Source organism: Nansenia antarctica (assembly GCF_963989245.1).
Source record: "Nansenia antarctica genome assembly, chromosome: 6".
Taxonomy (NCBI): domain Eukaryota; kingdom Metazoa; phylum Chordata; class Actinopteri; order Argentiniformes; family Microstomatidae; genus Nansenia; species Nansenia antarctica.
Window position 1 is genome coordinate 59,406,035 of NC_137676.1, and position 24,498 is coordinate 59,430,532.

At 43.5% G+C, this 24,498-nt stretch overlaps 2 protein-coding genes across 2 annotated transcripts; one reads left to right on the top strand and one right to left on the bottom strand.

Annotated features, from left to right (window-relative positions):
* Window positions 1-679: 679 nt before the first annotated feature.
* On the bottom strand, window positions 680-11,052 carry cep44 (centrosomal protein 44; the record flags this gene model as incomplete). The annotated part of the gene is made up of 9 exons (XM_080534691.1): window positions 680-721; window positions 1,092-1,225; window positions 1,788-1,851; window positions 2,174-2,383; window positions 2,519-2,683; window positions 2,854-2,883; window positions 3,549-3,695; window positions 7,672-7,819; window positions 10,961-11,052. The coding sequence occupies 9 exons, from the start codon at window positions 11,050-11,052 to the stop codon at window positions 680-682; spliced, it is 1,032 nt and encodes a 343-aa protein (XP_080390817.1).
* Window positions 11,053-14,567: 3,515 nt separating this feature from the next.
* On the top strand, window positions 14,568-23,387 carry fbxo8 (F-box protein 8). Its single transcript, XM_080533602.1, has 6 exons — window positions 14,568-14,742; window positions 17,402-17,780; window positions 18,246-18,372; window positions 19,010-19,128; window positions 19,412-19,608; window positions 21,082-23,387. Exons 2-6 carry the CDS (start codon window positions 17,410-17,412, stop codon window positions 21,267-21,269), a joined length of 1,002 nt encoding a protein of 333 aa, XP_080389728.1. The 5' UTR covers window positions 14,568-14,742; window positions 17,402-17,409; the 3' UTR covers window positions 21,270-23,387.
* Window positions 23,388-24,498: the final 1,111 nt, after the last annotated feature.

Below are 24,498 nucleotides of genomic sequence, written 5' to 3' on the forward strand. Positions count from 1 at the left end.
GATATTAGTACACACCATTGGCAATACAGGGTTTTGAATTTCTTAATCAGGCCACACACATGTACGCATGCGTGCACACCAACTCCCCCCTACCCACCCACACACAGATGTGCGCATGCACGCACACACAACCATAAATTGGTTACATTCTCTTATACCTTCATGAAAGGGCAGTATGATTGTCTGAACACAAGTACCTACAATGACCACTAGGTAGCGACAATGTAGCATAAATTAAATGGAGCTGCAACCGCTTTATTTAGTGCTATAGCGCCCTCTGTTGGTCATATCTACACCTCACATGCCGAGCAGGAAGTTACAGCAGCAATTTACTGTACACTGAGGCGTCTACAAATTCTATGACAACTATGTTGAAAATGTCATGCCAATCAATAAGTATTGATAATATCTTTATTTGTCCCTCACATACTAAACCAGTAATCAGCGTAAAAAACAGGGTGGATTGATTTACATAGAAGGTTCCATAGTTCTCAGAAGACTGGATGTGTTTTTCATCCTAAAACAACAACAGAAGGACAACAGAATGAAAGAACATCGTATGTGTGTTATTTCGTATGTGTGTTAAAATCATGTGTGTTATTTCGTATGTGTGTTAAAATCGTATGTGTGTTGCACGCCTCAGTACATTGATTACAACAACATATTCTGGTTCATGCACTTACATGGTGGCTATCTTCTCCAACCTCTCTCTTAGATGTTCCTAATGAAGAAAAGGGGAATAAGGAATGGCTTGTAACACAAACACAATATGCTGGCATTAGAATAAAAAGACACGATGCATTTATGAACTGGGTTTCCAAAAGGCACTTAAAATGGCTTCCATTTATTGTCTCACATCTACCAGTTGGGTGACAACAAGACTGACTGGATACGATCTATCACCAAATAAATAATTCAATTAAGCATATACGTATATATTAATCATATATTGCATCATTAGCATAGTTAGCATCATATTCTATTCACCTTTTGATTTCTATCTAATTAATAGCCAAGATATGAGGCAGTAAGATGAGAGCAGAGGAAATGAGAGGAGAGGAGGATATAAGATATGGAAACATGCCCCTCACCTCCGGGAACCCAGTCACCACGCAGGGGTTGATGGGATCGCTGGAAGAGGTGCTGTAGGACTCAAGGTGGTCACATCCAGTTCCAGAGTTACCGTGGAGATTCTCTACGGTAAGGCTGGGTCTCCACTCTTTTACTGTGGCAACATCACAATGGACATTAGGAAAATAAACATCTCATTGAATCTTTTAATATGTCAGTTACTTTAATACAGCAGTTCCCTATGATTTGATAAAACAAACATGTTTATGTGCGTTGTAATTGTAATTGTATGAAGGCAAACATTGTCTGTGTGTTGGCCTGTTCATATTCAACCAATTATCTTTTAGGTGATAGAATACACTTAGACGTCATAATTATGTGTTGGCACGGCCCGCAATAACGTTTTTGAGGTCACAGGATATTACTGATATCCAATTTGGGGTCGTGAAATAAAAACATTTGGAAACCCTTGTAGTTTATCATGTGTTCGATCAATACAACACATTTATATTTGTTAATCTTTTTGACATTGAGCAGACGCCTTTATCCAAAGCGACTTAAATTTGTCTAAGTAAGTGAATCATTTATCCATCGGTCATCGCAAGAGAAAGTAATCTACGCTAGGGCCAGGGGCCATAACACATTAATACTCTCAACACTGAAAAAATACTAGAAATAGTTTTAGTCCACCGTTTTCACTGTGGAAGATTACTAACCTGTGATTGAATTATCGGTCATGTCATCTGTCCTGTCTCCTCCGTTGGCCAGGGTTGGCTCCTTCTGAAGAAGACAAAAAAGAGAGACCTTGACATACCGTACGTGATGTGCATTTGTCCCGTCTGGACTGCAAACAGAGAGACACGCTTTTAATCCTGGAATGCACTGACATCATCGCTTCCACACCTGCTTCTACTTCTGCTTCTCTCTGGGTCCAGTAGGTTTGTTTTAAGCTGCTCCAGACAAGACGCAGATGAGGCGTAGAGAGATTCCTACCTGTGCTGTGGACAGCGCCACGTACACACACACACACACACACACACACGCATGCACACACACACACACACGCACACACACACACACACGCACGCACTCACAAACGCACCTGTGTAGTGGACAGAGCCAGTTTGGTCTCCATCAGTAGTACCCTGCTCTCCAGGTTCTCCCACTGCTGCCTGTCGATGGTGACGGTCCCTGCGGAGGCCTTCTCCAGGAGCTGCAGCCGCTCCTCCAGGGCAGAGAGCCTCCCCAGCCCAGCCTGGCACTGCCTCAGCTGGGCCTCCAACGCTGCCAGTCTCCCCTCTACCACCGGGTCCTGGAGGGTCAAACCCACTCAAGTAAGCGTGTGTGCATGTGTGTGTGTGTGTGTGTGTATGTGTGAGTCAGTAGGTGTGTGTGTGTGTGTGTGTGTGTGTGTGTGTGTGTGTGTGGTTTGCATGTTGGTTCTCACGTTCTGAGGGACAGAGGGTGCTATCGCCCGGACCTCCTCCAAATCTGAGCCTTCCTCCTCCTCGTCTTCCTCCTCCTGTAGCTCTAGTTCATCTGAGGGAGTGCTCCAGGAGCCCGGGGTGGCGCCACCAACGTGTCTCTCCACTAGAGGCCTGCTGAGGGACGCCTGGAGGACAGAGTCATATGTGATTGATCCAATGTGAACGACAAACACTCCTAAAGCCATACAAACAATCAGCTAGGACCTCTGTGACATGGTTACGGTTCCGAACAGATTTAGATGTTTTACATCTGTACATATGGACATTTTCAATATCAACATCCAAAGGGACTTACGGTCGTGGCTGTGGACGTCCCTGTGTCACACTGGAGTGGGAGAGCCTCACCTTTACAGTCTGAATGTGAAGGCTGGACATGAGGTCTTGTTTTGGGCTGCAACACACATACAATACACCGTTCAAATGATTCACTTGATTAGCCAAATGCACAACAACTGTGTCAAAGAATTCCACCTAGTGGCTAGGCATCAAGGGAATTGTAGTCCTAGGTTTAGTGGACTATAAAAAGACACATACACAAGTGTTTACTGACAGGAAAACGCAAAAGAAAAAATACATCAAATATTTACAATATAAATTTAGATTAGGCAGGTTGATATTCTTTTTTTTTTTACATTTAGGTGTGTTGTACATTGGGCTGTTTTATAGGATAGGTTTAGGTTTTTTAGGACCACAGCGGAAACAGGTGTTTTACACTTCCATGTGTTCTCCTCTGACACATGCACTCTGTGTGACATTTTGTGTTACTCCCAAATAAAATCAGTCAATAAATCGATACTGTGAACCAGTGTCAAAATAGTACACCAAGCGACATCAAGCACCCATCAGGTCTACTATTTTGACCTACGTCTGTCCTCCTTGTGAAAAAGATATACTTTGATGTTTAAACACCATTCAGTCTAGGCTCATCAAAGCAGCTTGAGAAGACATTTGTTTAGAGTATGACACTGTGCTGATGGGGAACTGGCATACCTTGCAGCCTTTGCTGAGTTCTTTGTGTTTTTGGAGGGCGAAGCCGATGACGTCACAGAGGACGCAGACCTTCCTCTCAGCGAAGCCAACGTGGAGGAACTGCTGCTTGGTCAGGCTGGGCTTGTAGTGGAACAGGTCCCTCAGAACCTGCAGGCATCACATGACTCATTACAGCTCTTCTGTTGGGTGGAAACGAAAATATACAGCAGAACTGCTAATAACACATTTAAGTTGTGATGACTTGTTAAATTAACAATTGCACATGCATTTGCACATTTGAACAAGTCATTACATTCTCTGGCTGCTTGACAACACCTTTACCCTGACCTGAGGACCTGCAAGCTGCAATACAACAAAAGGAAATGCCCTGACTGCCACTATATCATTAACTACTATGAAACATGTGGTCAATTTACATTTTCTATGGATTACTTATGAGGATTCGGCACACAGCCTTCAAAGATGCTTTCATCGAGTGAGAAGGTTTTCTCTTCTATAAAGTCAATGAAATCCAAACAGTACAATGGTCCCCACTTTCCCCCATCTAAACGTACAATGTAAGCAGACACACCACAGTTCACACAAAACGTTTACCAGGATATTTCAAAACACCCCCTCCCATTGCCAACAGTCCTTTAAAAATATCAAATCCATATTTATTCCTGCTCCCAATTTATCATGGGGCAGGGTACTTCTCTCAATAGACAAGGGAGGATACAGTAAGAATAATGGCGTCAACTCATAATTAAAACAATCCACTGACAATTCCGAACGATGGGCAGCAACATCACTCAAGGGAAAGCCAGGCGTTGCGACAGGACGGCTAAATTAGCTCTTTCCTGTTACACCGCCTTTAATGCCGAGCAAATGGCTTGTCTCCTCTCTGTAGGCTTCCCCTCTGTGACACGCCGCTGGTGTGTACCGACCCAATCTGTCTCCCACATACAGACCAATGAGCATCAGCCTTTTGGGAGCCGGCCAATGGGGCTCCATCGCACGGGATGGAGGGTCTCTGTGGATCAGCTGGTCTCACAGCGCTAGACGACGCGGGGACGGAGAGACGAGCCAAGACGAGAAGTTGGAGCGACATGAAGGAGTTCCTCCTCTGTACGCCGGGGCATGTGTGAGACTGTGAGCCGGAGGAGGGAGTAATTACTCAAGGACTAGGACAGCGAAGAATGGTTGCCAGAAACACATTGGGGAGAGGAAAGTGTGTGTCCGTGTGTGTGTTTAGCTGCAATACAGATCTGTACATCACAGCCCTATCTGTCTGCCTGCTTGTGATAGCCAGATTAACAGAGACTGAACAAAGAGACAGAAGGGCCATGCCATTCATGGTACATCTGAACAGGTAATTTCATTCCCTGGCTAATGAATATACTAATTAATCCCTGGCTAATTAATATACTTAATATATAATATGCTAATTATATATAAATAAATATATCTTTATCCTGACCTGAGCACTTGTGAGTTGCAATACAGCCAAGGGAAATGCCATGAATGCCACTATATCCAGACTGCCACTATGTCATGCAAAGAGAATTCCAGGAGTATTCCACCTATTCCTGTGAGTAAGAATAAATGGAACGTTTCTGTGATTCACTGAGATTCATTTCTTTGTTATTTGAGCAACACAAGAAAAAGTATTCCCACATGTGACCTAACCTTAATCTGTGTGGGGACATCCTGCTGGTCTTTTTCAAGGGGAGTTTGACTGGTTGTGATGACATTCCTATCCCTCCCTCTCTCCCTTCCTCCATCGTTCCAATGAACTGGAGTGACCCGTCAACAGTTTGAAATATAATTAAAAACAAAACAAAAAAACAAACAGACATCCACAGTGGATGAGAATGCTCACTGTCTATAATTAAGAAAAGCCCCAACCCCACATATCAGGAACACTCTCCAGGAGGTAGGCGTCCAAGTGTCAGAGACGACCATCCACATAATAGGTCACCAACCAAACTACAGACACTTCACTGCAAGGCGCAAACCACTAGTTATCCTCAAAAAGGATGGTCAGGTTAGAGTTGGCTAAATCGTACCTAAAAAGCCTGCAGAGATCTGGAAAAAGGTATTTGCAAGAGGAACGTTTGGAGAAAAAAGGATCTGCGAAAAATGTACAGCAGACCACCTCATCTGTGAAACACGGTGCAGGGATTGTTAGGTTTGGGCTTGTATAGCTGCCACTAGAATGGTAGGAGCAGGATGTGTTCTGAAGTGTATAGAAACATCTTGTTTGCTCGAGTTCAAGCAACTGCCTCTATATTCATTGGATGGTGCTTCATCATACAGTAAGACTGTAAGTATGTAAGTATGACACTAAACATACAGTAGCAACTAGGGAGTTTTTCAGAGCCAAAAAGTGGAAAGCTCTCAACCCTAACCCTAATTTAAACCCAATTGAACATGCATTTCATTTCCTGATATGATTTCAGACAAAAATACATCAAAACAAACTACAACTGAAGATGGCTATAGTACAGGCTTGGCAGAGCATCACCAGAGAAGACACCTGGGGGGTATTCCACGAAGCTCGATAAAGTTCTAAGCCTCGATAAAGTTCTATGCCTCGAAAATGTTAGCTTGCGTTCGGTACCATCAATGTGGCTCAAATAATTCGCTGCTTGGTTGAGCTCCTTCTGAGTCAGATATAATTAGCCTGCTCGCGACCAGGCTAAAACACAGGCTATGGTAAGACGCGCGTCAAAAAAGGCTCACAGGCGGAAACTACATCCCGAACGACAGTTCCTCTTTTAGGAAATATTAGTTCCCACTTCACACGAGATAGATAGATGGATAGGTTGACTGTGTGAAAGATAGATAACTTGATATTTTGAAAGTGTGATAGATAGATCGATAGATCAATAAAGAAAAGAGTGTAAAAAAGAAAAAAGTGTAAAAAAAAAAAGTAATTCTCTCAACTTGCATTGCTGTCATCACAGCGGTCTGGCTGGCGTAGTGGTTAAGGCTCTGGCTGGAGTTCCAAAGGTTGCGAGTTCGAGACTTGACTAAGTGTTTTTTTTTTTTTTTTTTTTACATTTAACCGAAGATTTCATGCAAAGGCTTCAAACACCATTGTAATCGTGCCCGTTCTTGTAAATTAGCCTGCAGCATCATTTTATAGCCTACATACTTTTTTTGATGAGATTTTAGATTAGATTCAGACAACGAAATGCAGTAAAAAGTGCGTCTGAAGAGGGATTTGAACCACCGATATAAAATTATGAATAAATCCTGTGGCAGCGGTCGATACCACTAGGCCATTGTGGCGATATGACGGTTTGTAGCCTGCTGCTGATATCACCACAGTAGTAATATTCATTTATTAAAATATGAACATATAACAATAACTGGGGCTAGTATGACCTACGCATTTAATCGGTCAGCAATTTCTTGCCAAACCATTTCCCTCGCCTTGTTAATTGCGGCAGTATTGCACTATTTTACATCTTATTTTTCCGTCTTCATAAAAATCAATAATTCGGAATGCTGCGCAAATGTAGTACCCCTGCAGAGTGGAGTATCTTCATTTCGACAGATCGACTCTTCGGGGCTCTTTATGTCTGCGTGCACGCGCCCATATCGAAGATTTGTAAGCCTGTCTTCTGTGAACACTGATGACACAAGGCTGATCCTTGTTCGAGGAATCACCTGAGGCTTGAATTCCAATCTCGAGTTGCCTGAGCGCCGCATTTATTTATATCGCCGCTATACTGATCCACCTTTAGTGGAATGGCCCCCTGATGTCTGGTGGGGTCAATCGGTCCCAGACTTCAGGCAGTTATTGCATACAAAGGACTGTCGACCAAATACTAAACATGAGTGCTTCTTTTGTACATTTGATAAATCTGTCCCATTACTTTTGGGTACCCTGAAATAGGAGAAATATGCATACACAGTGGTGTCATTTCTGAATGGTGAAACCATTATGTAAACAAACACCATCACATAAAAGATGCACATCTCTACTTTAATCTCATGATAGTGCTTCACTTTCCCATCACTTACACAGGGCATTGTATATATACAATTTGGATTGAAATGAGTGTAAGAAGATTGAAATATTCGCCATTACTTAAATCACAAGCATATGCACATATTACACTTGTGACATCACCTTATAGATGCTGTCGATGAAACGGAGATCGTTCTTTCCGGTCAGTTCCACTCCGAGCCCCACCAGGTGTTCTGCCAGGTGAGAGGAGTAGGAGACGAAGGCGAAGCTCAGGACAGGTAGGAAGGCTGCAGGGTCTCCTCTGGCCACGCTGGGGGACAGAGCACACAGGTGAGTTTCTTAAATGTTTTGTCGTAGGGCCAAGACCAGGGATGACCGTGTCATTAAGTGGTTAAAACAGGCAATACCAATAGCCAGAAGGTCTCACTTGGTAACATGTTCAGCTCCATGAGACCAACCTAGAGACTTAAAGGGATAGATTGCCCAAATTACGAAATGAAAGGAAATATGGACAGACTTCAATCCACACTTAGGTTCTATTTATCTTGCCACTGTCACCATCCACTAATTGTTAGCATTTTGTAGCCAAAACACAATAGAAGTCTCTCACTCCTAATAGGCCTACTCAACTTTGAAGGTTAAAAAACAATACAAACTAAGCTATTTACAGTATGCTTTAGCTTTCACTAAAACTGCCTGTAGTCTAGTCAATCTACACAAGGCCTACGTAAGTAATCAAATCCATCCCTGGCTAGAGAGAGAGAGGCCAACTTGTGGGTCTTGTAATTAGGCCTAAGTCCAACTGATGAAACAGTCTTTCATCACTGGAACTACAGTCTAGGAGCCAAGTGAGTCTTATTTCCCTAGCGAGCATGTCGTGTTTGACGCATCGGACTTCAAAAAGCATCTCTGCTCATCTGAACTGCAAAATGGGTCCTTTCACAGAGGGGGGGGGGGGGGCACACAGCTGGTTAATGTAAAGCCTGTTTACAAAACAGTTATGCTCAGGCAGAGTTAGGGACGACTCTCCGCAGCCGGGACTTCAAAACAAAAACAGACCATGAACTATGGTTACCATGGCTACAACCCAAATGGATGTTGAGATGAATACAGATGTTTAGCCTAAGTCTAAAAGCCAAAGTGCTTTGTTTCTTGAGTTAGCCTACAAAGTAAGCTGTGTCTATGTAACACGTACACATCCTAAACAACGACTGATGAGAAGTCTCCATCAGAAGAAGTTGGGAGATTAGTTTGAACCAGACGAAGTAAGCCCCTGGTTTAGTGTCACGACTCAAGTTTTCCAACACGTCTTTGATCAAAAGTCAAATGATAACTATAAATGGCATCATAATTGGTACCACATACCGGTAGGCCTGTTTATTGGTACTAACTAGATAAGTGCCATTTTATTTCACTATTACTCCAAGGAAGGCCGGGACAGTTGAAAAAGGACATATGCTAATGTAAGTAAGAGTATCATTTGTTAAATGTTTTATTCCTATTAAAGTAGGGATACACTATAAAATGCACAACTTATATATGAGTGAAGACTGTACAAAGGAATGACACACAGACAGCGATGAATGGATGTTCCCTGATATGGTGTGCTTATTGGACAATGTTTAGGCCTACGCCTAAATCTTTTGATCAATTGCCATTTCGATTTCATCACAAGTTCCACACTATGTATTGAAATAGCATGCCTAGATTGCCTGCACCCTGTTATAATGCCATGGAAACCAGTGACCCAAACCAGTGATTCCTGGATAAAGAGAAGAACCGTGACATCATCGGAAAGCAGGCTCGGACTTGGAGTAGGCTAGTCAAAGCAAAGGAAGTGTTACCATATGCTCAGCCCACCTTGCTCAGAGACACTGAAGGTTGATGATTTATTTGAAAGATTTGACTTATGTGGTGACACAGTATGCTGTCATGGCTTGTTCTGAGAGCATACCAGAGTGAATTCAGATGGGGGAAACTGCAAATGCATTAGATTATATTCAACTTTATTGTAAAGTACAAGTACCAGACAACGAAATGCAGTTTAGCATCTAACCAGAAGTGCAAATAGTGATAGTACAAAACATGATGGGTACAGTATGGAAAGTAGGGTAGTTAGAGGTACAATAAATGGATAGCAGTAAGCTACGTACAGCAAATGCAAATGAGCAAATGCATGAGATATTTAGCCTAATTAAGAGTTGGGGGTAGGCATGACCATAATGTTAGGAGGGAAGATAAAGTTAGGGTAGGGTACAGCAGGGGTAGACTCTATTGCAAGTACAGCAGGAGCCTGAATATAGTGCCATTGTCGAGTTATCTGAGTTTTATTCCTCAATTGTCTGCCTCAACTGGAAGAGGCCTGGAGGACACTGGATAACTCAACTTCTTTGGGGTCTTTCTCCCATTTATTTTTAAGTAAAAGAGAAGTAGGTACTGTAGAAGTAGATTGAAATAGTTGTTTTCCCTAGAAGTAGCACCCTAGAAGTAGGTTAAGAAAAACAACACAAATAAACGTTATCAAACCTATCAACTAAGGACATAATACATCATATTTACTATATTGCATTATATACACTAACATTAGCAATAATTTAATAGCAAAAGACACTAAACTAAGAAATTATATATACACAAGTATACAGTCAAATATAGAAAAATGCCATAACATATGTACTTCAGCAAACAAGTAAATAATGTATGCAATCTCAAAAGAGGTTAAACAAAATTAGAATCAAAGTTATCAGTTATTTAGTACATTTAAATCAATCAGATGAATCACCAACACTAAAAATAATAAGCCGCTTTGCCCACAATAACTTAAATGCGTGCAAGCAATTTAGGTTTTAACAAATGCTTCCTCAAATTCATGTCTATCTGAAATCAATTATTTCGCATTGCCATCAAGCATTAATCAAAGCCTGCCATTAGGATGCTAATTACAACAGCGCACTATCAATTCAAGCACTATCGCTGCGTTACATGGGATGGCAATTTCACCAGATCCAAAGACACAAATCATTCAAACAAATACATTTAAACGAAACACAGTTACACACCAAAACAAAAGGAGTCTCTGGATCTTTCCAATACAATGAGCTACCTTGAAACACACGTGCCTTCCTAACGCGAGTCCATTGCCTGATTATTGACACCTCAGCTGTCTCCTCCGCTCAGCGCCAAGGCCAGACACATCGCCATTTACCACCATTGATTATGAAATGAACTTGAAACGAAAACTAAACTTAAATGAAGTCATATTTGACTTGACAGCCATCGTGTGGCCATCCACTGAACCACAACCTGCCGTGAATCTCCGTTCCCTCCAACTGCATTTACAACAATATGGACTGCTGCCGTGGCACATATTTACACTCAGTTTACACTGACACGTTCACACTACAGACACACTCCAGACACACAGCACAGACACACAGCACAGCCAGCCTACCCGCTGTAGTCCACCTCCCTCGGGTACCTCACCACCCGGAGTTGGGCATCGAGCTTGCGAAGACATCCTTTCAAGTCGCCAGTTGACATCATTGCGCTGGAAAGAGAGATTCAAACAAATGACGGTCTAAGCCAGGTTATCAAGACAATATCTCAAATCTGCATTGAGCCACACACTCAATCAGCAGTTGGAACGTTACATGTATGAATGGCACATACCTTTAGAGTGAATATCTATCTGGACATGTGCAGTTCGTGTTGCCCGCGGAGGAAACTGTTTGGCCGCGGCTGGTTCTACCTGCTGTGATTGGTTGCCATGGCATACATAAGGGGATGTTGATTTACATCAGCACATTCGTTACACCGTCTTCTAACGTTATACTTCAACTTGTTTTAACTATTTTCTACAGCTAGCTCAATTCAGATTTGTCAGGGAAAGTGTCGTCTGTCCTGCTTTGATTTGAAATGGCCCGAAATACTATGCTCTATCATTGGTACAAACGTATTAATTCAAATGGTTGACTATAGTGATTGACCTTCACCGAACCCAGTGCAATAAAAAAACAGGGTGGTAAAATCACACCTACAGTCTTGTCAATTGCATCATTTTAACGCTGATTATGTTTCCGATTCTGAAGATATCAGGCAAGAAAACACTTGCCTAACTAACGTTAGAGCAGTTCGCTGAAAGTCCTATTTATATTATTCACATGCATTTACTCAAATCACACACGTCATTTCCACCAATAACAAGAGTGACGTCAGACGGGACACCAGGGGGGTATTCCATCAACATCGCTAAAAGAAAATCCAGGTTTAGTCTGACAAGTCTCGCGAGAGTTCCTAAAAATATCCAGGCATATTCTGATAGGTCTCGCGAGAGTTATCAAAAATAAGCCAGGATTTTCCTTTAGCGACATTGATGGAATACCCTCCAGTGCGTGAGAGAGGAGGAGGGCACAGGGAGGGGTAGAGGAAGCCCTGGGTTGAGCGGATAGGGGAGATTAGGGCTGCTGTGGCATTGTGTGCACCTGCCACCTAGGTACACTGATACTGTAGCTACAAGGTTGAAATTAGCCCTCCCAAACAATCTGGATAGAACCACATCAACATCCCTAACCCATAATTTGTTCCATGAATATAGCAATAATACAATAACCATCATTTCAGAACAGGAAGAATGGTTTCATAAATATTATTAATTCAGGATTAGTCTGAATTGTTGGAGAATGACAAACTGGCATTACATCAGTTTCATTCATAACCAACCTATCTGGCTTTAAGTTCCTTAATTGGGGAATGGCAGAGTGGAAAGTCAGCCATCTTGTTGTTTAAGGCCTATCCAATCTAATGCAACAATCACGAACAGTGAAAAGTGTGATGGAGTTGTGGCTCAATGGTTAAGACCTTGACCCCAACATCACAGGCTTGCAAGTTCAAGGTTCTACATCTAGGTTCAGATTTTGACTATGTACTCTCAAACCTTGCATTTACATAAACATTTTTGGCATTCAGCAGACGTCTTATTCCAAAGCGACTTACAATCAATATATTTGACTAAGCAAGTGAATCATCAACCCACCAGTCGTAGCAGGAACCAATCACCAATCACTAGGAAAAAACGAACGATGAAAAGTGTGAAACAGTTGTGTTTCAATGGATAGTGAGCTGGCCCCAAGATTCAGGGGTTGCAGGATCAAATCCCCTGTGGAACGGCTGTGGAACTATGTGTGTTTGACGGGTGTGTGAGAGTGAAAGGTGGGTGTATGGGAGCGAGTGACGGGTGTGTGAGTGATGGGTGTGTGTGAGCGAAAGGTAGGTGTGTGAGTGCGAAAGGTGGGTGTGTGAGAGCGAAAGGTGGGTGTGTGAGTGCGAAAGGTGAGTGTGTGTGAGCGAAAGGTGGGTGTGTGAGAGCGAAAGGTGGGTGTGTGTGAGCGAAAGGTAGGTGTGTGAGAGCGAAAGGTGGGTGTGTGTGAGCGAAAGGTGGGTGTGTGAGAGCCAGTGGTGTGTGACAGTTAGTGGCAGGTGAAGGTGGGTGGGTGTGTGTGTGGGTGTGTGTGTGTGTGTGTGTGTGTGTGTGTGTGTGTGTGTGTGTGTGTGTGTGTGTGTGTGTGTGTGTGAGTGAAAGGTGGGTGGGGGTGTGTGACAGTTAATGGCAGGTGTGGGTGTGTGTGACAGTTAGTGGCAGGTGGGGGTGTGAGTGATGGGTGTGTGTGTGTGGCAGGTGTGTGTGAGTGAAAGGTGGGTGTGTGACAGTTAGTGATGGGTGTGTGTGAGAGCGAAAGGTGTGTGTGACAGTTAGTGGTGTGTGATAGGTGGGTGTGTGTGAGAGTGAAAGGTGGGTGTGTGTGAGTGGTGGGTGTGTGAGAGAGTGGGTGGACAAGGCTGGGAACACCAATGTGCAGACAAGGATTGGAGGAGATGGAAGGGGGGACTTAAGGGTTGGCCCCCTGAACTTCAGAAGAGTGTACAACAGTGCTTATGGAGAAATATGTGTTTTTGACAACTATATTTAATATAAAACGAATTAAATTATTCATTATATATATTTTAAAAATACACTCTATATCTAAGATATAAATAGAGCTATACTACACACTAATTATTCACAGAAACTTCAACACCAAAAACTACAGCAAAATGTGTTTTTGCTTGGTGGTGCAGTGGTAAAGCACCGCACCACCAAGCTTGAACCAGCAATCTTCTGCTTACAGGGCATGTGCTTTACCACCACACCTTTGATGTTGTGAGTGGCCTGGTGGTAAAGCACATGTAATATAATAATAATATAATATAATATAAGCAGAAGCCATAGAGGAAAGTGTTCAAGACACCTCAGCTGGGCTTGAACCAGCAATCTTCTGCTTACATGTGCTTTACCACCAGGCCACTCACAACATCAGCAGACACCTACAAAGAAAGTGCTACCTTCAGGGCATGTTCCATGCCATTTATTTATTTATTTATTGTTTATTGTTGTTTTATTATGTATTGTTTTATTTAACCTGTCTGGCCGCGGCTGGTTATACCTGCTGTGATTGGTTGCCATGGCATACATAAGGGAAAAAACACTGTTGATTTACATCAGCACATTCGTTACATCGCCTTCTAACGTTATACTTCAACTTGTTTTAACTATTTCTACAGCTAGCTAAATTCAGATTTGTCAGGGAAAGTGTCGTCTGTCCTGCTTTAATTTGAAATGTCCACGAAATACTATGCGCTATCATTGGTAAATGGACAATATTCATTCAAATCGTTGACTACAGTGATTCACCTTCACCGAACCCAGTGCAATACAAAACATGGTGGTAAAATCACACTTACAGTCTTGTCAATTCCATAATTTTAACGGTGATTGATTATGGTTCCGATTCTGAAGATATCAGGCAAGAAAACACTATTCAACTAACGCTAGAGCAGCTCGTTGAAAGTACTATTTATATTATTCACATGCATTTACTCAAAGCATGCACGTCATTTCCACCAATAACAAGAGAGACGTCAGACGGGACACCAGTGCGTGAGAGAGGAGGAGGGCACAGGGAGGGGTAGAGGAAGCCCTGGGTTGAGCGATAGGGGGAGATTATAAGGGCTGCTGTGGCATTGTGTGCAGTTTTTTCTCCTGAACAGCGTTGAAAAGAGAGGCTTTCGGCCTGCGATTGACGGAGATGAGAGCATCTGGTCACCGATAGAAGACCCCAAACTATTCCCAGCGAAGTTGTTTACGATCTGAACACAGTGTACGTCGCGGCGGCGGTAGAATAATTCCCTAAAAGTCAGGTAGGTGGCGCTGGTCCAGGGCATCAGGCGAAACCAAGCAAACAATAGTTTGTGAATGACAACAGCTTTCAACCAATGGGTGGTCTGCTCGAATAGTCGAGGTCTGGGTTGAACCAATTATATTGAAGAAAGGCGAGGACTTTAGGTCAATCGAGCTTGATCAAGTGAAATAATTCTCCTGCAGGAACACAGAACTTCAATTTGGATGTTTACAGCAATCCAATGAATGCGTTTGCTCAGCATGTCATGGATCATGTGACAGCTTATCAAATTAACCAAGTAATTCACAGTTGATTGCATAACTCCTCGTTTATAGAGAGAATAGTATTCCTCTGTGTTTGTCAATACATTGTTGTATGCAATATGCATAGCCCATGTTCACATCTCCCAATATTGATGTTTGCATTGATTTGTCAGTTACTTTTATGTCTGATCAAATGGTGTGTTTTTTTTAAGGGGAGGCACATGCTAGTCAGCGGCAGGCCAACTAATCCCAAGGATCTCTCTGAATCTGTCATGCTTTTTGATTTAATTGACTGTAAACAGACCCTTCTGAAACAGCCTGAACTGGGCACAGTCTGCATGACTGCACATTGGAAGAACATTCAGTAAAACACTAAAAGCCATCTCAAATAGTAGGCCTGTGCACCATGGAATAGGCCTGTGAATCACTATTCTGTTCACACTATGAGCCTAATTTCTGTACCGGTGTACTTCACTCTTATTCTTGGGTATTCCCCACAACAACAACAACAACAACAACAACACAAACCCTTGACAACAGACAGTCCTGTTGAATGCTCCAACTGTTTAGCCATTACACATGAACACCTATTGGAATAATTTTAATAATTTTGCCATTTAGCAGACGCTTTTATCCAAAGCGACTTACAATTACGAATTACAGGGACATTCCCCCTGGAGTAACTGAGGGCTAAGTGCCTTACCCAAGGGCACACTAGTAATGGTGTGGCTTCAGGCGGGATTTGAACTCACAACCTTCCGATCACAAGTCCAACTCACTATCCACTAGACTAGACCACCACTACCTATTTTCCTATTGGAAAAGGAATGTACAGTATGTAAGTCTAGTCTTATACATTTGGCTTCACTAGATTCCTATATAGGAATCCTATAACTAATCTCAATCCTATCTAACCCAATTAATGCATCTGTGTTTAAAACCTCCAATCTGTTTTCAATTTCACATAAGTTAGTTAGCCACTTAAAGCCCAGTCATACAAACAGTTTAGCAAGAGGTGGCCTAGCCTAGACCTTGTTAAGACCATGACCTGCAGTAGCCTTACCCTGGCTAAAGATTGACAGTAAACACGTTTTAAAGGTGCTCCTCAAAAACATTACCCAGCCTGCCAACAGGCTGAGAGTCTGTTGAATTCCTCGTTCAGGAAATGTGGAAGAACAAGTGTGACAGCATTCCAGCGGTGTCGAGACGAGAATGCTAATATCACATGCAAAAGCTATCGAGAGGATGGGAGGAATTCTTGCATGTGGTTAAATGGGTTGGAATTAAGATTGTGGGGACGGGGACTGTGACATTTAGCTCTGGACTATGGGAAGATGCCCTATAATGCATGTAGCCTATCACTTAACAGATTAAGGCTACTTCCTGGACAAATACTACTACTACAGCAATCTGTTGTCTGTTTGTTAGTGTTTTTTTTACATGGAAGATGGCATGGCAGCGTAGCATGGCAGAAGCAGGCCTTAACTGGGCTAAACGGTTAAGCCTTGATTGTGCTGTGTGTCTGATGAGGTGAAGGTTGAGAACTTAAGCTATTAATGGATCTGAGAAGTTCCTGCCATTCATGGCCAAAGGATTATACGTTAATGGAGATGTCAGGAATAATGCATGCATGACCATTTCTAAATGTTCTACTCTGCAGAACAACAACAATAACAACAACTAGATCAACAACTGATTCATAGGTCTACCTACACGTAGGCCACTTACTGAGTTGTTGTTGTTGTTGTTGTTTTTTGGTTTAGATCCTATTAGCTAGTCTAAAATGAGGCGGTGTAAAAGGGCATAAGTATCCTAATTTTTGTAATGGTTTTATGAAAAACAGCCTGATTCGCTGCTGTTTTGTGCTCATGTTTAGCCAGTTGTAGCAACAGAGCAGCCTGACAATGACTCAGGAGGCTAGCCTAACTCATCAGCTGTTGTCATGCAACTGAGCAAAGACCAGGAAGTAGCTCCACCTAATCCAGTTGCAGAGAAAAAACATGCACAGTAAGGTAGTTCAATGAGATTTACCTACGTATGTCTATTTTGCACATCATTTTGTAAACAGGGAATGGCTTAACGAGCACATTGTAAGGATACATATAAATTAGCCCTTTTATTGGAACAATCTACACTGTGTGGCCCCATATGTGTGGTCTGGTTACTACTGTTCAGTTCTGATGAGCAGGGAATTCCCCCTTCACACAGGACTTAGACTCTGACCGCTAGGCCTTGAACCTTGACCAACTGTTGGACATATTTTCCTCTGCAAGGTTAATGGCCTGCTTCCTGTGTCATGCCAGTTTACTGTGTAATGTGTCGTGGTCTGTGCTGTGCTTAGCTGAGTGCCGTGTCTATGTATACTGCGTTGACTGTGTGTACTGACCTGTCTGGCTGTGTGCTGTGTGGCTCCAGATCTGCAGATGGGTCAGGCTCTGTGGCGGGTGGCCAGGAGCCAGCAGCTGGAGGACGAGTACGGCGACTACCTCTCCAGGGACGATGGTGTCGACGTGGACGCCGGCGGTGGTCTAGGCACCCAGAGGATGGGGTCCCCCACCGACGACCCCCTGCCCCCCCACCCGCGCCGCGGCCAGCACTGCCAGGGGCCGGGCGCCGACATCTACCAGCTGCTGCGGACCCGCCGGGGGGGCAGGGACGGGCAGCGCTTCATCGACTTGGAGATGCTGCCCCCCGAGCTGAGCATCACCATCCTGTCGTACCTGAACGCCACCGACCTCTGCCTGGCCTCCTGCGTGTGGCAGGATCTGGGCCACGATGAGTACCTGTGGCAGGGGTGAGCACACAGGCGTGGAAGGGGTGGATACAGTACCCACGGCAGGAGTGGGGGCAGTTCCTGTAGTTGGGGTGACAGGAGAGGGGAGAGTACCAGGCTGTGTGAGATGCAGATTTTCCATGTCTTACATTAGCAAACAAATAACTCAGTTCACTCTTTAATTGTTGCCATCTCTATAAAGTTTGAGTTTATTTTGATGCTTTTTCTTTTTAATAAGGCGAGCTGCACTCTTTGACAGTTGTAAATACAATAGCAATGCAGACACTATCAATGTCCATATACAATCTTTTTTCTTACCAGTTAAAATATTTTTAGAAGTTGTTTTCTTTTTTCTTTCGCTCTCTCGCTCTCTCTCTCTCGCTCTCTCTCTCTCTCTCTCTCTCTCTCTCTCTCTCTCTCTCTCTCTCTCTCTCTCTCTCTCTCTCTCTCTCTCTCTCTCTCTCTCTCTCTCTCTCTCTGCCCTAGGTTGTGTAAGTCCACTTGGGGTCACTGTTCCATCTACAATAGAAGGCTTCCCCATGGGTTCTCCTATAGGAGACTCTACATGCAGCTGGATGAAGGCAGCCTGACGTTCAACTCTAACCCACAGGAGGTCAAACAAACCCATTACTCTTGGATATTACTCTCATATCACATATAAACATTCCCTGGAAACACTTCCAAACCTTAACATGTACACATTTTATATATCACCAAGGAGTTGGTTTGCAATTAGATTTGACCTATTTTCTATGTGTTTAACTACTGTAATGTTCAGCCCTCCTCTTTATAGGCAACTATTGAATGTCAGGTAAATTGCAGATGTTCAAGCTGTTTCATTTACCCAGAATGATTTCCCACATAGATGGAGAGTGACATCACAGCCATAGAGGTCAGGTCAGGTCGAAGCCTGGTCCTGTAGATCTGAGTCAGGGGACATTGAAGCCTGGTTCTATAGATCTGAGTCAGGGGACATTTTGGGGGTGGTATCATTACGCGGATTAACAGCACTTTGCCTGGCCACTTAGAAGACATGTGATAGCCCTGCTGTGGGCTAGGCTGACATGGTGCTGTGTCTGGTCTGCTCTGGCTTCTCTCTCTCTCTCTCTCTCTCTCTCTCTCTCTCTCTCTCTCTCTCTCTCTCTCTCTCTCTCTCTCTCTCTCTCTCTCTCTCTCTCTCTCTCTCTCTCTCTCTCTCTCTCTCTCTCTCTCCCCATCTCTAATTCTCTCTATCTGTTCTCTGCTAACAGGGTATCAGTTACTTCATGTCTAAAGGCATCCTGGTGGACCACTCCGTAGAGCTGGCCAAGTTTATCTTCTACACACAGAGGCTCAACTGGAAGATGCTGCGGGTGTACCTCGATGAGAGGTACTGGACACTCTGGAGTTCTCACTGAATCCAAGCGATTTACTAGTTTAACTAAAGGGAAAAGGGAATTGGACAATATGTTATGACGTTTCTAACTTAGCTGACCAACAAATAATGATTACGGAGATTATGGTTGTGATGATGATGATGATGGTGGTGAAGACCACAGAGCAGATTATGTTGATGATGATGATGATGATGATAATGATGATGTTGAAGATGACAACAGTGCTGAAGATGAAGATTCATGCTTCTGTCGTTTGCCGTGTGTGTTTTTCCGTAGGAGAGACGTGTTGGACGAGCTGGTCACCCTGCACAACTTCAGCAACCAGTTCCTCCCCAACGCTCTGAGAGAATTCTTCAGACACATCCACGCCCCTGAGGAGAGGGGCGAGTACCTGGAGACCCTCATCACCAAGTTCTCCCACCGCTTCTGCGCCTGCAACCCCGCCCTGGTCCGAGAGGTGGGCCTTAGCCCAGGTGAGCGATGGGGGTTGCAGTTCTTTTGGGGGGGTGTTCAGTTTGTGTCAAATGAGAGGAGGAGTTGTAGTTCTGCCGGGAGACTCGTTGAGTGCAGGGAGTTGTAGTTTATATGGGATGGTCAAGTGACTTGGCTGAGTGGAGGTAGTTAGAGTTTTACAGGGTGTATAGGTAACCCAGGATATGGGCAAGGGAATTGTAGTTATGTGGTTGTGGTTTAGATTCGGTTGAGGTTTTGCTGGGAGTTCAGTTGAGAGAATCAGATGAAGTGGAGGTCCTAATGGAGTTAATCCATGGGAGTTAATAGGGATTGTAGACATGACAGGTGCTGATTGAATTCAGACAAGACAAGTAGGATGAATTTGTAGCTTGAATCGCTGTAGCTCTATACACTGAGGGACGCGAGCCTCGAATGAGTCGCCAAGCCACTGTATGCCTGTCTGCTGGGCCCGGTGTCAGGGTTGGAGGGAAACCACCTGCCTGCTACTGACACACTTGAACGGCTCCCAACTCTCCGTCCATGCCAAACAAATCCCGCTGGCTTAAGGTTGCAGTCTGTTGATTTGTTTCCAACCCGAGGCTTGCCAGGCTAGCCCGTAATCTTCCCTAGGCCCGGCCGCAGGGCCCAAACTAGTGCACTTGACCGAGTTTGTCCTTGTTGCAGAATCGAAAAAGTGTGAGAAATCCTTGTACTAACACTGTCATTGGCCTCTAAAGCCCCAATAATCTCCGTGGGCTTAAAGTGTTAGGAGAGGAGGGCGACGCTCCAGCCAATCGGAGCATGGCGTCGTAATAACATCTGGCCCAGTCTTGGCCGGTCCGGCCGCGTCCTGAAGGAGGGAGACTCTTGATTTATTATAAACTTCTGGGGTTAAAGTGTGGCTGCTGCCTTGGAGATGTGCTCTCTACATGGTGTGAACGCTCTGGCTGTGTGACACCCTCTTAGTCTGAACCAGGGCTAGTGCTGACACTCACACTCAAGGTATGAGAACAGGAGAGAGACACTTCGCAATAAGACAGACTCTTCCCTCTTGTCTTTGGGGGCTACTATACACACTTCAGAATGGGTGAAAATGGTGCAGACGCACTTCCAAGACTCTCTACTTTACCGTAGCTGTTGTTGTGTCCCTCTCTACCCCTGTGGTCCCTCTCTTCATCTTACCCTTGGTCCTTCCTCTCTTTCTTTCCTCAGTTTCTCTCTTTCTTAAGATATCACTCCCCGTCTCTATCTCCCAAGTGTATTGTGGGGTGAATAACCACACAGCTTACGGAGTCTACTGTCCCGACTGTCTCTCTCATTCTCTCTTTTCCCCCTTTTTTCTCTCTCTTTCTCTGGCTCTGATTGATTTCACTGGATGATTGAAAATGCGTTCTGCTCCTTACAGTGCAAAACAAAGAAGAAACAAACAAAGAAAAAGTAGGAATAGGCTAAACATGCTCTCCATCTTTCTCTCTCTCTCTCCTCCTCCCCAGACGCGGTGTACGTGCTGTGTTACTCCCTCATCCTCCTCTCCATCGACCTGACCAGCCCGCACGTCAAGAACAAGATGTCCAAGCGCGAGTTCATCCGCAACACGCGCCGCGCCGCCGCCAACATCAGCGAGGACTTCGTGGGTCACCTCTACGACAACATCTATCTCATCGGCCACGTGGCGGCTTAGCTAGTGGCCTTCGGGGGGTCACGAACGGGGGTCACGACGCAAGACGGGAGCGGCTGGGCAATAAACGTACCAGACAAAACGTGACTGCACTGATGCGGATCGGACTTTCGGGGCGAAAAAGTGTCACTGGTCATTCTAGCCAAGGGTTCCGCTAGCGATGGTGCTTCTGTAGTGGGGGAGAGCCTGGCTCCTGGGCTGTCATAGAGCTAAGGAGTAGAGATCGGGCCCGCCCCGAAGGCAGTCATGTCAGAGCGTGGCCGAGACAGGCTAGTGTATATTTCCACACCAGTAGCATACGACATAACCAACGACAACCAGCTTAACCACGCAGAAGTGTAGCTAACATATGTTATCGAAGAAGAAGTCCGACATATGCTATGAAATCAGCTAGAGCTGAATATTACACAGCGACAGTTATCAGTTGTCGTTCACGTTATCACTTTTTGGATGTTCTGTGAATTACTTTACTTTTGAGTTTGCATTAATATTCGGGATTTGCTTTTTAAATGAATGTTATTGTTTTGGGTTTGAAGTACTTAAAAGAAAAGAAAAGAGAACAAGGTAACAATGGTGAGATGGGCTGACACAAACTCCACTGTGACTTTGTCCCTAACATGGGATAATGGATGGATGAAATTGGAATCACTAAGCATTCCAAAGGCACAGCCGACATTAGTTCAACATTGACACAATTAATATTCCTTTTCAGATATTCAGCGCTTGTGCATCTCCGTTATTAATAAAACAGCCCAAAATTGTTGAAGAAAAACATATTATCAAAGTTAGGGACATACTTTGTCCAGTGTGAGTTTCACCTTGGCCAAAGTTTAGTTGGATAATGAAGGTTTGTGTTTGTGAATTTAATTTCCATTATTCTCACTGTGTGTTGATCAACTTTTCACCCCTTAAAAACAGGCACTGATACAAGCATCGAAGTGACACCACAAATATGAATGTTATTTTTCCTTACTTTGTGGACTAGATTTAGTTTTTTGTATGTCCTTGTTTGGTTATATTGGGCAAATACCATCATATTTCAGTCTGATGTTGATATTTATCTTTAGACTGTAATCTCTCTCTCCCTCCCCCTCTCTCTCCCCGTCCATTTCTATAGTAGCTTCCTTCTGTTTGCCACAACAGCTAGCCACTGTGTTTAAGCCACTGGCCTCTCCACTGCCCTTTTACTGTATATTCCCACTTTGACCATGATGAGAACGCAACTATTAGTGGTCAAGATGATTAATGGTGCGTTTGAGTGCTCTCCGGGAACTCTGAACTTCCCACCACACATTTAGCATATAATGCTGTGTAGCGTTCCTCATTGGGTGATTCTGTCATCCTTCCAAGTGGGGAAACTTCATGTCACTGAACTGTTCCATGTCTGAAATTTGAGTTTCCTATTTCAGAGGAGCACTTGAATGCAGCATAACAAGCAAGCACTTTAACCTGGGGAGGGTTTTCTGCCCTGGCTCATGTCCCCTTTAACCCCGTAGTAACACATTGTTTCAGCTCCGACATATCTAGAGGACTGTTTGAATGTCTCTCTTTGTCGTCTTGGCTGTACGCTGTCTTTAACTGTCTTGTTTTTGCACAGTGCCAATAGGTTGACATGACAATAACGGACATAAGATGAACTAACATTGGAAATGTTTGCATACGATTGATTAAATCCTGGTTTTGTTTTATTTGCACATCATGTATATATTTAAGTATAGAGATTCATAAGCATATATAATTTTATTTTGAAGTATTTTAACAGATGTTTTTTTCCCCCTCATTAAGTAGACTCTTTTTGCACTTCTGTGATGTTTGTTACCAGAACACAATGAGCACCTAACTGCATGCAAAGAACAGAGTCTTTGCACACTGACATTATTCACTACCATAATGAATTTAAAATTATTGTGAGAATTGTTGTAATATTTATGGAATGGTAATGAAGTTTAGTTTAACAGCAATTGACATTTACTGAGTTTGTTCAATTCCATTTGTTTTCTGTATTATTATTATTGTTTTGTTGCATAGAAGCCGTGATATTTTCATGGAGGATTTCATTTAAACAGACTAGCAAAAATCAAACCTTTATATCCCGCAAGGGTTGCTACACGACAACACTGGAATAAATCATGTCTAGATTGTATACAAATAAAACTCTTGAGAAAACACTTTGTGGTGGCCAGTTGTGTTGTTGCTCCACTTTAATTTCTCAATGTGCCAAACTGTTGAATTACCACTCCTAATATGAATGTCAAGTGTGGCCAAATTCGGTATTTTAAACACAAAATGTCTTTCAAATACATCAAATCATTCATGGATTTCCCCATGTATTGTCAGTTTGAAACACTGTAGGTAATTCACATTGAAAGGTTTACATGATATCCAGCACGCTAGATAACAGTTGCTATTGTGACATCTTAGCATGTTAGGAAAAAAGAGATATGCCTTTGTATATAGCCCGAACCGCTCATGAGTTCCTTGGTGTTTGAGTGGGTTGCTCAGGAGAAAGACAGGAGTAAATCTGCACCAGACACAACATGACCTCTGCCCCTTAGCAGTGTGTGTTTTATGTGCTGTAAATGAAAAGAGAGAGCGTCAGAGGGGCACTCTGGGAAAGATGGAGGACCCTCGGAGTGCTTGGAAGAGAGGACTAAGAGAGGGACTAACAGGTCTGAGCGGGGTGATGCAAGTTGGCATGCATTGACCCTTTCTAGCACCACAAGGGCATAACTAATGCACACACACACACAGATACACACTGTAGCAGACCCTTATGTCAGTGTAGGTCATGGTGTATAAACCATCATAAGAATGTGAGTTAATAAAGTTAGTCTCCATGACAAAATGATTCCATTGGAATTATGTCTGCACACAATTACATTCACCCAGTCAAGCATCATTCCAATGTGATGAAATGCACCATGTCATTGAGTGCAATAGGATTCTATCTGATTCTACTTTGAAAGCGGTGCTACAAGGTCGTGTTGTCAAGCATCCATCTCATTTCACCCTTCATTTAAAATCTCGTGTGTGTTTCTGATAAGGCAGGCTGAAACAATCTTCGTTTGCATAGCCTAAACATCGACTTCAGTGAATAATTTGCAACGCGAATGACCCGTGCATATCTCAAGGGGTTGGTTAATTTCGGATGAAAACATCCTGTACAATTTAAAGATGCTGTTTTAACTGTCTATGTTTGCCAACTTTTTTAGATAAAAGTAAAGGTGCACAT